At 55.7% G+C, this 15,818-nt stretch overlaps 6 protein-coding genes across 6 annotated transcripts; 4 read left to right on the plus strand and 2 right to left on the minus strand.

The window, feature by feature from the left end:
- Nucleotides 1–202: 202 nt before the first annotated feature.
- GUITHDRAFT_40304 (hypothetical protein) lies at nucleotides 203–416 on the plus strand (the record flags this gene model as incomplete). Its single annotated transcript, XM_005824087.1, has 2 exons — nucleotides 203–287; nucleotides 331–416. Coding segments are annotated over 2 exons (171 nt in total), but the record flags the coding sequence as incomplete, so codon positions are not given.
- A 663-nt stretch (nucleotides 417–1,079) lies between these two features.
- Nucleotides 1,080–2,298, plus strand: GUITHDRAFT_58537 (hypothetical protein; the record flags this gene model as incomplete). Its single annotated transcript, XM_005824088.1, has 5 exons — nucleotides 1,080–1,228; nucleotides 1,280–1,478; nucleotides 1,509–1,554; nucleotides 1,602–1,715; nucleotides 1,997–2,298. Coding segments are annotated over 5 exons (810 nt in total), but the record flags the coding sequence as incomplete, so codon positions are not given.
- Nucleotides 2,299–3,424: 1,126 nt separating this feature from the next.
- Nucleotides 3,425–6,693, minus strand: GUITHDRAFT_145264 (hypothetical protein; the record flags this gene model as incomplete). Its single annotated transcript, XM_005824089.1, has 6 exons — nucleotides 3,425–3,456; nucleotides 3,544–3,616; nucleotides 3,670–4,764; nucleotides 5,082–5,339; nucleotides 5,404–5,532; nucleotides 5,941–6,693. The coding sequence occupies 6 exons, from the start codon at nucleotides 6,691–6,693 to the stop codon at nucleotides 3,425–3,427; spliced, it is 2,340 nt and encodes a 779-aa protein (XP_005824146.1).
- A 1,957-nt stretch (nucleotides 6,694–8,650) lies between these two features.
- Nucleotides 8,651–9,398, plus strand: GUITHDRAFT_155056 (hypothetical protein; the record flags this gene model as incomplete). Its single annotated transcript, XM_005824090.1, has 1 exon — nucleotides 8,651–9,398. A coding segment is annotated over exon 1 (238 nt), but the record flags the coding sequence as incomplete, so codon positions are not given.
- Nucleotides 9,399–10,774: 1,376 nt separating this feature from the next.
- Nucleotides 10,775–13,103, plus strand: GUITHDRAFT_89808 (hypothetical protein; the record flags this gene model as incomplete). Its single annotated transcript, XM_005824091.1, has 7 exons — nucleotides 10,775–11,431; nucleotides 11,488–11,651; nucleotides 11,734–11,794; nucleotides 11,848–11,940; nucleotides 11,991–12,061; nucleotides 12,210–12,303; nucleotides 12,499–13,103. 7 exons carry the CDS (start codon nucleotides 10,775–10,777, stop codon nucleotides 12,874–12,876), a joined length of 1,518 nt encoding a protein of 505 aa, XP_005824148.1. The 3' UTR covers nucleotides 12,877–13,103.
- A 480-nt stretch (nucleotides 13,104–13,583) lies between these two features.
- On the minus strand, nucleotides 13,584–15,394 carry GUITHDRAFT_116745 (hypothetical protein; the record flags this gene model as incomplete). The annotated part of the gene is made up of 11 exons (XM_005824092.1): nucleotides 13,584–13,633; nucleotides 13,681–13,754; nucleotides 13,866–13,948; nucleotides 14,179–14,280; nucleotides 14,351–14,443; nucleotides 14,612–14,725; nucleotides 14,854–14,917; nucleotides 14,969–15,090; nucleotides 15,163–15,219; nucleotides 15,274–15,351; nucleotides 15,392–15,394. The coding sequence occupies 11 exons, from the start codon at nucleotides 15,392–15,394 to the stop codon at nucleotides 13,584–13,586; spliced, it is 840 nt and encodes a 279-aa protein (XP_005824149.1).
- Between the last annotated feature and the right edge of the window lie 424 nt (nucleotides 15,395–15,818).

The raw sequence follows: 15,818 nt of genomic DNA on the forward strand, positions 1-15,818 counted from the left end.
CGGTCCAGGTCCTGCTGGACTTCAATGCAGATGTCAACGTGAAGGATGCTTTCAATCATGTCCGCTAAACCCCTTATCTCCCTTGTCTGAGCTGAAAGAATTGCCAGGACACTCCCTTGCACCTAGCTTCGGAAGGGGGGCATGTGCGAGTGGTAGAGGTGCTCTTGAAGGCAAGATTGAAACCTTGACGATAAACTCTTGAAGTCTGTTGCAACAGCACCAAGCGGACGTGAATGCGCGTGACAAGATGAACGGTGAAACGGCGTTGCATCATGCTTGCGAGAAGGGTACACTGCGTTTGAGAGCGTGTGTTGGCTGAAACAATGATAGGTTACGATGACATCATCCGGATATTGTTGGATCATGGTGCGGATCTTTCTTTGGAGGATGTTTACAGGAAGACTCCGATGCACTATTACAGAGGACAGGTTGACCCTTGTGCTCCTCCCTCCTCCCTCCTCGCTAGCTCTTTACAGCTGCCCCCCCCTACTCTTTCTCGATCTCTCCCCTTCTTCCCCTACGACTTTCTTTCTCCACCATGCCATACATCCAACCTCTCCTATCTCGCTCTCCTGCTCTCATGCAATCTGATCAGCTCGTGCAGCTCTCTGAATTCCTGGCTGGGGAGGGTCATCACTCCGCCGCAGCTCTCGTATGCCTGCTGTAATGCGACCGCTCCTCCTGACACTGCGGTGTTGCAGTTTTATGAGGACGAGAGGAATCCTCAACTAGACAACCCAACGGCGCGACAGACTTCAACGCATGAGAGAGAATACCTGCATGACGGCACGAGCGGGGAGTTCTCATCTTCCTCCGTTCAAGCTGGAGGGGGGTCGACGGGGGCAAACGGAAACTCGAGCTCGATGAGAGGAGGAGACCGTCTGCATGAGGTGCTTGAGCTGCTCGACAGGCAGGAACAGGTGCATGAGCTCCACCACAAGGCTCTTCAGGCAGCGGATGTTCCTGCCGCACCTCCCAACAGGATCGGGTGGGAGCAGGAGGAGGAGGAAGACAAGTTTGCAGGGGGAAAGTGGTACGCAGGATACAGCATCGGGGGGAAGGATGGGGAGGGACTGGACAAGCAGAACCAGGACTCCTTCTTGCTGAGCCCCTTCCTTGGGGGAGACCTTGGGGTGTCGCTGTTCGGCATTTTCGATGGGCACGGTCGTCAGGGGCACCTAGTGTCGTCCTTTGCTAAGAAAGTTCTGCCGTCCATTGTGGGATCCAAGTTAGAGCAGCTCATGCCGGGGAGGAAGAGAGACGGAAGCGATCGCGTGAGGGAGGAAGATGGGGGTAACAGCGGGCAGGGGATCCCTCAGCTACTGTCAGAGACCTGTAGCGAGCTTCAGCGTCTGCTCCTTGAGCAGACTGACTTCGACGTCATGGCCAGCGGGAGCACAGCCGTCATCGCGCTGATAGTGGACGATCTGCTGTTCGTAGCCAACGTGGGGGACTCGCGCGCTATCCTCGCGCATGCTGTTGAGAATCAGTCGAGGAGGAAGGAGGAGAGGGAAAGGCTGGCGATCGTGGCGATGAGCACGGATCAGACTCCAGGTGTGTCACATGCGTGCGTGTGGGAGGGAGCGTGAGAGGCAGAACAGGCGTAAAGGAGGAGAAAGAGCGGATCGAGAGCCATGGGGGAGTCGTCTACAGAGATGAAGACGCGTACACTGGGGAGCAAGGGCCCTTCCGGGTGTGGAGGAGAGACCTTGCAGGTCCGTCGTTGTCCCCTCCTCCTGCTCCTCAACGTCCTTTCCACTCATCCGCCGTTGCTTTCTCCCTCTGAAGCTGCGGCATCCTCTCATTACTCCCCCTCATCATCATGATCAACACCGCCACCACCATCATCATCCTGTGGCATGAACATGACGATACCACCAACAACTACTACCAATGTCGTCGTCGTCATCCTCCTCCTCCACCATCATAATCAACGAAAATGACAACAACATCAACAAAAAGAATTCTAACGATCATTCAATTTTGTTCTGCTCAGGTCCAGGGCTGGCAATGTCACGTTCAATTGGGGATGCCATTGCGCATGACGTGGGGGTAACAGCGTTGCCGACAGTGAAGCAGTACGAGCTCAAGGACAGCGACCGCTTCCTCCTCCTCGCTACCGACGGCGTGTGGGACATGCTAGAGAACAGCGAGGTTGTTGACATCGCTGCGCGTGCGAGCGAGGACGGGAGGGGCGACCCGCTGAGTGCAGCGGCACAAGTTTGTGAGACCGCGAAGAAGGCGTGGGAGTTCAAGGAGACGCGGATGGACGACATCTCATGCCTGCTGGTCTTCCTCCCTCCCTCCCGCTTCCTCCCCAGCATCAGCATGCAGCAGCCATGGTTCGCTGCTGACACCAACGAGGTCGTCACGACTCCGCCGAGGAGGAGGAGCCAGGGGATCGTCATGAGCAGTCACTTCGTGCCAAGGGAGGAGCCGCTGGGGGAAGAGCCGGTGAGGAGACAGTTGGGAGGAAGGCAAAATGGGGGCAGCGGCGTACGATGGAGAGGGGCGGGGCGGGGCAGGACAGGAGGGGGAGGGGGAGGAGGAGGATGGAGGAGGAGGATGGAGGAGTGTGTGTGTGAATGTGTGTGGGAGGCAGGAGGTTCTGAATGCATCGTTTCCTCAGATCCGGCTCAAGAGTAACGATGAGTGGTCAAGGCCGCAGCAGGTGTGGGGAGGGCGTGTGTTGTCAGCAGACAACGTGAGGGAGCGGGAGGAGACGGCGCGCGATTGGATGGATGGAGATGGCCTGTTCCGCATCAAAGCACAGACGCTGCTGCCTCATGTAAGACGAGGAGTGAGAGGGGAGGAGCAGGAGCAGGAGCAGGAGCAGGAGCAGGAGCAGGAGCAGGAGCAGGAGCAGGAGCAGGAGCAGGAGCAGGAGCAGGAGCAGGAGCAGGAGCAGGAGCAGAAGCAGGAGCGTGTATGACAGGTGCTGCAGGATGCGGAATCGAGGCCGGCGAGGGGAAATCACTTCATGCACGAGGTCCAGCCGATGAGAGAAGCAGGTGAGGGAGGGGAGAGAGAGACATGGAGGGAGGGATGGTGGTTGAGGACGGGGGAGGGGGGCAGGAGATTGTGGTGGAGAAGAAGGGGAATGTTTCGGAGGAGGATCATGTTGAGAGAGAGAGCAGGGCACGGGAACCAATCGAAGGACGAATGTATCGTTCAGTAACGAGGGAAAGGGTGTGTTTCAACAAGAGCTCCTTTACTCCCCTCGGCTCCCACTTCGAGAGGGAGAAGGACAAACAACTTAGCTTCTGCTCCTTGTTCTGGAAGTGGACGAGAATGAAGGGCGCGGGCCTGCAAAGAAAGTCAGAGCTCCGGGTCATTCCTTTCCCTCTCCTCTGCCTCTCCTACACTCCTCGTTCCTCCTCTCAATCATCATCTTTCTTGTGCACACATTAACTTCACATCCCCCTCAGTTCTCCTGATACACTCCCCGATCTTGTTCTTACTCCCCCCACACACATCCCTCCCTCCCTCCCTCCCTCCCTCCCTCCCTCCCTCCCTCCCTCCTATTCCTCTTCCTCCTCTCACCTTTACGATCAAATCCAGCAAACAGACGACTTCCTCTTGGCCGCCCTCGCGGTCGCCCTCTCGACCTCCCTACCTGCGTGCCCAGTCAGCACTAGGAGGAGGATGAGAAGGAGGAGGAGGCGTCACCGGTCCATCGCTCGCTCCTACTGCTGCCTCCTCCCCGTCCTTTGGCCCTGAGGCCCCGCTGAGAGCAGGAAGGTGGAAGCCAGGGATGATCTCGATGTCGTTGTCCTCAGACGGGAACTTGCCCTCCTCCTCATCTCCGTCGTCCATCAGGAAAAGGAACGTCCCGTCCTCCCCGCACCCTCGGATCCACCCGCAGAACCACTGGGAGTCTTCGTATAGTATGCGCACTCTACTCCCCACGAGCCTCCTCCTCCTCCTCTCCTCCTCCTTCCCCTTCAGCAGGACTGCAATGTCCTCCTCCTGCCTCCTCGCCACCTCCTCGTCCGGTGACAAAATGATTCTCATTCCCGAGGAGGGGATGTTTTCCTCTACGCTGGACCCGTCCAGCATCCTGATGAGCCATCGTCCCCCTACCTGCTCTGTGACTGCTCCTTCCCGCTCCTTCCCCTTGACCTTCACCTTCACTTTGCAGCCCAGGAAAGATCTCCCGCTCCTCAGGGAGAGTGCTGGTACCGGAGGAGGGGAGGCAACGAGATCCTCCTCCTCCTCCTCTTCTTTGTCCTCCTCCTCCTCTTTGTCCTCCTCCTCCTCTTTGTCCTCCTTCTCCTCCTCCTCTTTCTCCTCCTCCTCTTCCTCCTCCTCCTCCTCCTCGTCGTGCTTCTTGTCCTTCATGTGCTTCCTCTCCTCTTGCTTCTGCTTCTTCCTCCGCTGCTTCTGTGTCCCCCGCCATTTTCGTGCTCCCCCGGCTCCCTCCTCTGTCGTCGCCCCCACTGCAACCTTCGTTGCTGTCCCATCCCCTCGCCTCTGCTGCAGATTTCGTTTCTTCTTCCCCTCATCTTGCTGCCCCACCCGCAGCTTCTTGAGATTGGACTGACTAGCGTTATTCTCCTCCTCCCTCTCCCTCTCCCTCTCCTTTTTCTCCTTCCCCCTCCGATCTTTCTTCTCCTTCTCCTTCTCCTTCTCCTTCTCCTTCTCCTTCTCCACATTCATCTTTTCCTTCTCTTCATGGTGATGAGACGCTTTTGCTGCCGATGAAGCTTTCTGGCCGTGTCGAACTCTTGTCTGCGGTTTTGCAACATCTGTCAACCTTTTGTCCTGCAACGATCTAGTCGATTCCTCCATCCCTTCCACATCAGCGTCATCTGAATCATTTTCCTGCTCTATCTTCTCCTCCTTGTCCTTGTCCTTGTCCTTGTCCTTGTCCATGTACTCCCTCTCTTCCTCCCTCCCCTCCTCCCTCTCCTCCCCTCCCCCCCCCTCTCCCTCCCTCTCCTCCTCTTCCAAAGTTCTTGACAGATCCATCGCAGTCTTCAGTCTTGGAATTCTTCCTCCCATCCTCCTTAAAGCACTGGATCGCTCCCACTCGCTCTCCTTCCATCCTCCTGCTCCTCCTCTTGCTCCATCTCCCCCACCTCAACCGGCCCGACTCTACTCTCTCCTCTATCCTCCTCGCTGTCCATGTTCAACTCGATGATCTGACATCCTTCCTCCTCCCCCTCCTCGCTGACCGACCAGGAGGAGGCCGAGCTGCTTGCACTAGCACATGACGAGGACCTTGCAACTTCCACAGGCATGGGACCGGATCCTCCATCCCCCGCCTCCTCCCCTTCATCTCCCTCCTGCTCCACCGCAGACGTTTCTCTGACCTCGATGACAACCTTGGCCTTGACCTTCCCCACAAGGTTGGACGCCGAGATGGAGAATTGAGTGCGGGGAGGGAGCCGAGCAGTTCACCAGCACGTCTCCTCTGTCTCTGTCGATCTTCACAGCGTCGCAGGTCGGCGAGATCTTGTAGGAGAGAGGAGGAGACCCGTCGCTGTAGAGCACGTTCAGCGTCAGCACCCGTGGAGCAGCAGTCCGCATCTGCAGAAGGAAGTAGGTCGACGCATATCGAAGGAGGCGTGGGGGCTCGAGGACGAGGATATGGAGGTACACATGAGTCCTCTTGCCCATGCTCGCTGCTTCCACCTTATAGTTGTGCATGACTGCTCCGGCTCCGGCTTCTGCTTCTGCTCCGGCTCCGGCTTCTGCTCCTGCTCCGGCTCCGGCTTCTGCTTCTGCTCCTGCTCCTGCTCCTGCTCCTGCTCCTGCTCCTGCTCCTGCTCCTGCTCCTGCTCCTGCTCCTGCTCTCACAGGGGCTCCTTTGATCACTCCTGTCCTCTCGTCAAGCTCCATGCCCTCTGGCAATGCCGGGGTGACATGAAAGATAACGGGCCCAGGAGCCGAGACCTCTCGAGGACGCAGACAATCGTGTACACCTGCAGCACAGACCAGCATGTCTGACCAGTACTCAAGGAATACGTGTTGCTTGCTCGACTCCACATCCTTTTCCTCCCTTCCCCCTTCCTCCTCCTCCTCCTCCTTTTCCGGTCCCTCCTTCTCCACCATGGCCTCGAGATGTAGTCGCGCTATCCTCATCATCTTCTCCTGACGAGCAGCAATTCGGAGCCTGACATGCTGCTTTTCCTTCAGAACACCTCTCCTGATCAGGATCCTCCCTGTGGTTCTGCAGAAATCGATTCCATCTAGACAGTAGGAGGAAGAGGAGGAGGAAGAGGAGGAGGAGCAGTCCTTGACAGCAAACCCGTCGCATGCTGGACCTGGGAGGTACGGCTGGATCACATAGTTTCGATGCCGGCGAAGCAGGAAGCGTTGTTCATCGCCCTCCTTCTCAGCCTCGCCCGCGTCCCCCCCTGCTTCCACCAGCCTCTGCATCTTTTCCTCTTTGTCGCTCGGGGAGAGCTCCTCGTTCATGGCGATCGAGGACAGGAGGAACTCGATGTCAGTCGACGAGTCACGGACCGCATCCTTGCTGCTCGACTTGTTGTTGTTGTGAGGAGGGCGGAGAGTGTAAGTGAACAGCGATGGTGTGTCCTCTCGCTCTGAGGTAGGGGGTTCCAGGCAAATCCGCCTTACCATGTCACTATCGCCGCAGCGTCGTGATGGAGGTTGAGGTGCGTGTGCCAGGGGCAGGGGCAGAGGTTGAGAGGGAGAGCTATGCGGGATAACAGGATCGGGTGACATCGCAGAATGAACAGGCGAGCAGGAGCAGGAAGAGAATGAAGAGGTCGATGTTGAGGAGGAGAGAGGAGGCGAGTGGCGGGAGATGAGAGGAGGATCAGTAGCAGGGGATCTGCGATCAGGACTTGGAGGGAGAGGAAGAGGACGAGACGACAGAGAAGATGGGAGGGAGGAGGGAGACCGTGAGCTTGCGCCGCCCTGCAGGCAGGTAGGAGGAGGTGAGGATCGAGGAGGGCGGGGTGACAACGATGAAGAGAGAGGAAGAGGGAGAGGAGGGGAGGAGGAGGGAGGGAGGGAGGGAGAGCCTGAGGGAGGAGGCGGAGCGGCGGGAAGAGCCTCTGAGGAGTCTTGCTGGTCATCATCAAAGTAGGTCAGGGTACAGCCATTACCAACCATTATTAGTGACCCCACAACTTCCTGGCCCTCATCACCACGCTGACCCGGAGCCGGGCCCCGGCCCCTCACCGCCTCACGGTACCCTGGCCCGGCGCGGCCGGGGGGTACGGTCCGACACGGGCCGCTACCGGGCTGGGCCGGGCCCGTATGGTTCCGGTGGGCCCGGGCCAGTGTGGTCACACTCAGCGCAGCCACTGTCGCCTGTGGCCGGGGCCGCTAGCCAACCGTTCACTGACGGGCGCCCGGCGGCCCGGCCGGGCCGCGGCGCCCGGCGTGCCACGCCGTCCGCCCGTGCCACGGTCCGCGGCCCGGCCGCTGGCCCGGGACTCAGGCTCAGCCCTCGGACCGGCCCGGCGTACGGGCACTGTTCTACTAGCCAGTAGGCTACCCGGTACGGTAAACTTTTACTGAAAGAAAGGTAGTACGGCGGACGGTCTGGGCCCGAACTCCCGGCGGGAGCCTGGGGAGAGCGGCCCGGCGGCGACTCTCAGTACTGAGTGTGGTCTATGAAATAAGTAATAGTAGCCCTCGTCTCTTTACTCAAAGTTAAGTTAAAAGCCTGTGGCTTCACGTGCCGCATGATAAAGCCCATCGAACTTACAGTACCCCTACCCCCCCTTCTTCCCATTTGTATCCCAGTCCTCACCCCATTATTTAGCCCTACCCCTTTTTTATGTGCTACCCCCCTTGGATCGCCCCCCTCTTGGTAATAACCCCTAGATTGAGAGGGTGGAAGGGTGGAAGGGGGGGTAGTCCTGTGTCTAATGGAATTTCCAGAGCAATAGTACCCACCCCTGTCGATGGCCAATAACTTCCAGAAAATTTACCATCACTACCCCTCAAATGACTATACCCCCACGTCGACCTTGATAACGTTTCGACTACCCACCCCTCGTGAAACTTTATAGCACCGGCCGTTCAAGACGGAATTTTAACCACTTGTACCCCTCACCCCTAAAATGACTACCCTACCCGCAACACTCCCTATTGTGAGCACGCGCTGTCACCACGTTCGTTGTAGCCACCCCACTAATTTGTGACATGACCCCTATTTTGATTACCCCCACCTGTTTATTTAAACCAATGTGAATTCATTGTCCTGTTATAGAATCTTTTTGTAATTCAAGTCTTAAGTAATAGATGATAGCTCTGAAGCAGAGGGTTTGAGATTGAGCATGGAGGGGTACTTGATTCACCCCTACCCTTAGTTTGCAACCCACCCTTGCTAGCCCCCTTTGGTCATTGTCCGTTACAAAGAGACAGAGCGAGTAACGAAAATTTGACTTAGATTGTGTACCGAAAGCCCCGCATGCATCCTTGCTTCGCTTTCCCCGGGGGTACTTCCAATCCTGAGGAAAATAGGGTGGGTAATTATAGTACTAAAATTTAGTAAATATTAAGTATAAACTGATATACAATAAAATTTTAGTTTTGGACTGGTATCTTGAATAATATGGAGGTGGGTACTTTGACCAGAAAAAAGATTCAGAAGGACCCCCCAAGGAAATAGTGTCATACGCAGCCGCCTGCACTCCCTTCGCGTGCTATGATGGTGGGGGCAGGAGACAGGCGTCCGGCGCCATAATGAGCAGCCCCTCCTGCTCCTCCCTCCCTCCCCATCCCTTCTTTCCTCCCTCTCTCCTCTGAGACACTGGAGCACATCTACAGCAACATCCTCCTCTCTCACGTGGCGTACAGGTCACGTGTACGACCTGGACAGGAGCAAGGCCATCATTGCCCTGAGGTGTAAGCGACAGGGCTGTAGCTATCGGGGTGCTTTCCTGCGCTCTCGTGAAGGAAAGAAGCAGTCTCGTGTGCTTCGCTGACTGATTGCTACGTTCTGAGCTCACATTGAAACGAGAGCAGATTTTTTCTCGATTTGTGAATGATTTGAAGGGGTTCGTTGGTTGGTTGAGAATACCTTGCTTCAGACACTCATCGCTGTTCCTATCAAAATCCAGACCTTGCCACGACAACAGACATGAATACCCAGGTCTGATTGCTCATTCCTAGACGTTCAACCTTCAACAGGCTCGATCCTGTAGTCCTAAGTGGACAGAATATGGATACCAAAGGCATGAAGATTCCTCAACAGGACGTGAACGTCATAGCATATGACAACGCCAATGGTCAAGTTGGAAATGGCGATGATCGAGCAATCTCGGCCCCTCCAGTTCTTGAATTCTCTGCAAAGACGTTGTTCTCTTACCAGTCTCCGTTTGGCGTTGGCGAGGCAAGGGCCGACAACGCTTCTTACAACCAGTACTACCCAACGACAGCGACTGAAGCCCATGCTGTGAACAACCCGATGAAGAACTTGGGCTTCAGATATGTCGGCAACCCCAACTCCCGGGACGAGGCTCCCGACAACCGCATGATGCAGCAGGGCATGCCAGGGGTCAACGCGCATGGAGGGCCAGCCCCTGCCCTGGCCAAGGGGAAGAGTGGAACCAATTCCTTTCTAGAGGCTGGCAGCGAGATCAGCTCGATTTTCGGACTGGATCCAGGTGGGAATGACGGTGACGATCGCCCAGTCTGGGGAACAATTGACCAGATGGGCGGGTCCATGGAATTTCTCAACGAGCAGGCTCTGGGGGAATCGGACTCTATGTCAGGCTCGAACGTCTCTGCTCCTGTTCCTGTGCGAGCTCGTCCTCAGAAGCCTCCAGTCGATCCATCCAATCCCATGCAGCCAAGAGGTCGAGTGAGAGAGCTGCAAATGTCTGGCGATGCCCTCCGCTCGGGTGGGGCCAGGAGTGCCTCCCCGCACCATATCATCAGGTCACCGTTCGAAGAAAGCGCCTGGGACGCTCTCGCTCTCGGAAAAGTCTTCAACAATTTTCGCTGCAAAAGTGCCGAGCTAGGCAATGGTGTGGGCGCTCTGAATGAAGGTACCAACGATGACAGCGAGCTGAATGACGATCATATTAGCGGTCTTGTCAATGCCTTGGAGGGTGGGAATGACAATGGCGCAGGGCTCGATGATGAGAACTCCTACTTGAACTCAGACATGAACAGCCCTCTCAACTTTGACATCGAGAAACTCACGCTCCCACCCGGCATGGGTCGCAATGGTTCTTCCTCGCAGCTCAGCCCCGCCCAACCGAACAGTGCTAGCATGCTCCAGCCAATGTCGCCGGCTCAGAGGCCTTCCGATAGTTCAGTCCTCAGTCAGCAAGTTCCAGCCTTCGGCTTGGATGGACATCCCAATCAGTTCCCACAGCAACCGTGGTCTACCCTTGGGAATGAGCAGTTCGGGAACATTGACCCTAACATACAGCCCAATGCGGCCGCTTTCGCGATGAATGGCATGTCCATGCCTCCGTTCGGCATGGGTGCGCCGGGATTTATGCCTCCTGAAGCCGCTGGATTCATGCCAGATCGTTTTCCTGACCCTATGAGGCAATCGGCGGCCGAGGCTGCATACGCACAATCGATGCAGCAACAGATGCTCCTTTACCAGTTGCAGATGCAGATGGTGCAGGCACAAGCTCAGATGGGGCAAGTCCCAGAAGGAGGAATGCCAATGATGTATCAAGGACCCGGCGTTCCATTCAACCCTATGATGCAAGGCGGTGCTTTCCCGCAGCAGAGCATGGGTAACAGGAACCGTATGGGGCAGAACAAAGTCTCGATGAACTATGGCCCTGGAGTTGGAGTGTTTGGAAGGAATGCTGGCTTCGACAACATGCAAAGCCGTGCGCCGCCCATTCCAGAGACCGCAAGTCTGACGGTGAACATCAATGATCGAGGCAGGAAGTCTGCCGTCGATGTGAACAAGCTCATATCTGTACAACAAGTTGTTGGACAGATTTTTTCGCTATCTCGGGATCAACTTGGTTGCCGGTTCCTCCAGAAGCAGCTGGAAGAGAACACGCAGATGAGCTTGGATATTATCTTCAGTGAGGTGATCGAGAGGATTGTCGACCTCATGACTGATCCCTTCGGAAACTACTTGTGTCAGAAGTTGCTGGACTACTGCAACCCCGAACAGCGTGCTGCGATTGTCAGCAGGGTCGCTCCCCACCTTGTCCCCATCTCCCTCAACATCCACGGGACCCGTGCGGCACAGAAGCTTATCGAGCGTCTTGGGTCGGATCACTATCCGACCGAAGCAGAGATCCAGGCTGTGGTCAATCATCTCAAAGGAGGCGTCATCCAGCTCATCCAGGACCTCAACGGTAATCATGTCGTCCAGCGATGCCTGCAGAAGCTCGATGCCAAGCACAACCAATTCATCTACGATGCAGTAGCCCAGCACTGCATCCTTGTCGCGTCCCATCGCCACGGATGCTGCGTGTTCCAGCGTTGCGTTGATTTCGCGACTCCGGAGCAGAAGCACCAGGTAGATTTGGAGGCCGTTGAGGCTGATGCGGAAGTTGGATGCTGATGTCTCGTCAGGTTGTGATGCAAGTTGTGGAAAAGACTGTCCAGCTCGTACAGGATCAATATGGAAATTATGTTGTACAATATGTACTTGAACAAGTAACTTTCTTGTTGCTTGTCTGTGCAAGCTCTCACTCACCGCCTACCTATCAGGTTCCTGCCTACCGACCAAACATCGTGTCAATCATCGCTATCAGCATCATTCAACTCAGTCGGTGAGCTGCCCAGGTCTGTTCCTACGGCGCCGTGACCCAGTCGCAGGCAAAAGTTCAGCTCGAACGTGGTAGAGAAGTGCCTGCAGCTGGCCTCGCCGGAGGGGCAGGCAAGATTGGCTTGAGAAGCTTTGGAGATGTCGCTCATCGAGGTCACTTGCAGGCGTTGATGGTCACCCAGCTGGCGCAGAAGGAACAGATCCTCAGCTTGCTGCAAGATCCTTACGCCAACTACGTGATCCAACGAGCTCTGCAGGTTCGCTCCCCTCCTCCCTCCCTCTCTCGTCCTTACTTCCCCTCCATCAGGTCGCTACCAGTCCACAACTTGAAATGCTCCTGGATGCCATCAAGCCCCATCTCTCCGCCATCCGCAACACGTGAGCGCCTCCTCCTCTGCCTTCTCCCTTCCCTTCATCCTGCATTCCTCCCTCCTTCGCTCCTCTTCCTTTTCTCCTTCTCTCTTTCATCCTCTTTTCCTCCTCGTTCAGTTTCATCGTGTCCGTGGTTGACCTGTCTATTCTGTAGGTCATACGGCAGGAAGATTCAAAGCCGAGTGTCGAAGCGATGCCCTGGAGGCATTGAGAACATGCCGTCTGCTGAGGAAGCAGTTGCACGACAGGTCCTTTGCTCTCAACCTCCCTCTTCTCCTCACTCCCTTCGCCTTGCCTCCCTCATCCGCATCCGCATCCTCATCCTCATCCTCATCCTCCTCCTCTCCTCCTCCTCCTCCTCTCTCATCTCTCCTCCTCCTCCTCCTCCTCCTCCTCCTCTCTCATCTCTCCTCCTCCTCCTCCTGACTCGTGTACTCCTGCAGGCTAAGAAGGGTTTCCCTCCTGCAAGGATGCCTGGAGAGATCATGAGCATGGCGGGTCAGATGGCGAACTTGCAGCTTGGCGGCCCCTCCAACTTCGGGGGCTTCAACGAGAACTTCAGCCTTGACTTGGGAGGGGATGTGCCGCATCATCGTCCGGACATGGGCTTCCGGTTCGATGAAAGCTTCTCCCCGGGGCCCGTGGGGATCCGAGAGCTCAATGCTGACGAGGATCAGATGGCTCCGATGAACTTCGGTGGGGCTCTAGAGCGGCAGCATGGAATCATGCTGGAGGAAGAGGAAGAGGAGGAGGAGGGGAGTGGCGAAGCGGGGAAGGAGCATGTGGCAGGCGAGACTGCAGACAGCGCTGAATCTCGATAGTGATCTATCGACTGTGAATTAATCTGTACTTATAGCTCACAAGTGATTCTTTTAATACCGCCAAGTGTCGTCGTCAGGCTCTTGTCATGTGACTGATGTTCCTCTGTGATCTTGGGAACTGGAGGACAGAAAGAAACTCTGTATCAAAACATCTCTAGCGCTCGCTCGTGCTGCCCTGTACTACTTCCTCCCTATTCGTAGGTACAATAAACGTAGATGATCGTCTTAGCTGCTGCCATCCGACCACCTTGCCTGCCGTCAGCTGATGTGAAAGAAGCAGAGGAGGAGGTGGTGGACGAGCAGCAGTGGCAGTGCCAGCACCAGCACCAACAGTACCAGGGGAGAGTGCATAACGAGCGCTTCGATCTTGGACTCTTGGTCATGGAGGATCTCCTGTACCTGTGGTAGCAGAGCAGAGCAGAGCAGAGCACTAGTAAGGAGAGGAAGCAGAAGGGAGAAGAAGACCTTGGCTACGTGTTCATCTTGTTCTGACAAGCTCTCCCCATAGAGCTCCTCTAGCAAGCTCCGTGTGCTCCTGCCCACCTGCCCTGTCCCTCAACCACCGCCATGCCCCCCACAGACTAGAACCTCAACTAGCCCATGCCAGCTGCGGCAGCTCGTGAGATTGTGATGACTTGAGTAAGGAGGGAGGAGGGAGGAGAGTAGGGAAGAGGGAGGAGGGAGGAGGGAGGAGGGAGGAAGGCTGCTCACAGTTGTGATTTGTCGGCTTCAGGGATCTCATTCTCTTGGTGACCTCCTGCTGGTCAAGTTCATCTCCTTTCCCTTCACACGCTCTTCGTTGACCTTTCTCTCCGTCGCTTCGCATCGCCGGCTGCTGCTGCCGCCTCGTCGTCTCTATCGCGTTGAGCAGGTCGTACCTTGTCGCCATTGTCAGGCAGGAAGGCAGGCACGGAGGCAGGAGAGAGAGGAGACGAGGAGACGAGGAGCAGCAGGAGCAGCAGCAGGAGCAGCAGCAGGAGCAGGAGGACCTCTCTGACACGAAGGAATCGAGCCACGTTGTTCTCTCGTCGCTATGCCTCCTCCTCTCGCTTTCCAGACTTGTTTGAAGGCTCTGAATGATGATGAGAGAGAAAGGAAGTAGAACAGGAGCAGGAGCAGGAGCAGGAGCAGGAGCAGGAGCAGGAGCAGGAGCAGGAGCAGGAGCAGGAGCAGGAGCAGGAGCAGGAGCAGGAGCAGGAGCAGGAGCAGGAGCAGGAGCAGGAGCAGGAGCAGGAGCAGGAGCAGGAGCAGGAGCAGGAGCAGGAGCAGGAGCAGGAGCAGGAGCAGGAGCAGGAGGGGAACCTTAATTTGGTGTTCGGAGGAGAGCTTGAGAGCAAGTCGCTCAGCCTCGGAGTCTCTCACCAGGTCTCTCAACTTCTCCTTCTCCTCCTTTAGCTTCTTCACCTGCCTCGACCCCTTCAGCTCCGGCAAGCTACCGCCACTCGCCTCCTCTCCCTCCCCTCCCAGCACTCACGTTGTTCTTAAGATCCTCGCACGTCATGGACAAGTCTTCGCATCTTTGAGTCAGTTTGTCTTCAGAGGTCTCAACTCGCGACATCTGATTCATCTGCTCCTATGTCAGGAACTCCTCCTCCTCCTCCTCCTCCTCCTCCTCCTCCTCCTCCTCCTCCTCCTCCTCCTCCTCCTCCCTCAATTACTCCCCTCTTCCTCTTTATTCTCCCCTCCCCTTCCATCCTGTCTTCGTCTCTTCGTCAGCCTCTCCTCCTCCTCACACCAGCTCGGCTATCTTCCTGTCCTTGATTTTCAGCTTCTCCTCCACTTCCAGCTTGTCCGCATATCTTTCAGTTTCCATCCTCGCCACTTGAGAGCTCAGCTGCCGAACTTTCTCCTGCGGCAGGGTCAACCCTTCCCGCCCCCTCCTCCTCATCCTCCTCCTCCTCCTCCTCAACCACCACCTCCAACTCCACCTCCACCTCCTCCACCTCCTCCTCCTCCTCCTCCCCCTCACAGCATCACCAGGTGTTGTTCCTTCATGGCGGAGTCGAAGTCCTCAGTCTGCATGCCGAGGGTTCTGAAGGACCTGAGACGAGACGCGCGTTAAGTTGAGAAGGCAACAAACAAGGACATCAACTTCTTGCGATCAAACTGTTGCAGTTCTTTCTCCAGCTCTATCTTCTTCTTCTCCAACGATCTTATCTCAGCTTGCTGTCGCTCAGCCATGATGAAATAAGGCTTCAGACTCATGATCGCCTCCTGCGGATCCTCGTCATGATAGAACTTCTTTCTTGTCGCTTGTCATCATCCTCCTCTTGTTGTCTCCCTCACCTTGCTCCAGGAATGAACTTCTTTCGCTCTAAAGTTGGCGAAGATGGCCGAGAAGAACTGAAAACATGTGAAACAACAGCAGCAAAAGTAACAAGAGAGAAATTGTCTCACGATATCTTTCAAGTGCGTAATGATACTGTCTGGATTCTCTTTTGTAAAGTCCAGAAACGTTTCGCAGGCATGAAGCAACTGAGTTGAGAGCAAACACGTCAATGTATGAAGGTCACACCATCAACACAATACAACAACATCCACATCCGAATGTCACAGTGATGGTTGATCTAGCATACTCCTCCTTCACTTCTTACAAGGCTCGTCAGGTTTCTTGTCACATGTTCGTTGTCCCCTTCTATCTTCACATGCGTTTCTCTACTCTTCAACTCCCAGTACAGCGAAGATGATTTGAACCTGATGATATCGCATCATCATCATCGTAGTAGTAGTAGTAGTCGTCGTCGTCATCATCATCCCCATCATCATCATCCCCATCATCATCATCATCATCATCATCATCATCATCATCATCATCATCATCATCATCATCATCATCATCATCATCATCATCATAATCATCATCATCATCATCATCCTAATGTTGATCCCCATCACCATAACCATCACCATCACCATGGGCATCATCCTGTTGCCGCCTTGCA

The sequence above is a fragment of the Guillardia theta genome (genome assembly GCF_000315625.1).
Source record: "Guillardia theta CCMP2712 unplaced genomic scaffold GUITHscaffold_99, whole genome shotgun sequence".
Classification (NCBI taxonomy): domain Eukaryota; class Cryptophyceae; order Pyrenomonadales; family Geminigeraceae; genus Guillardia; species Guillardia theta.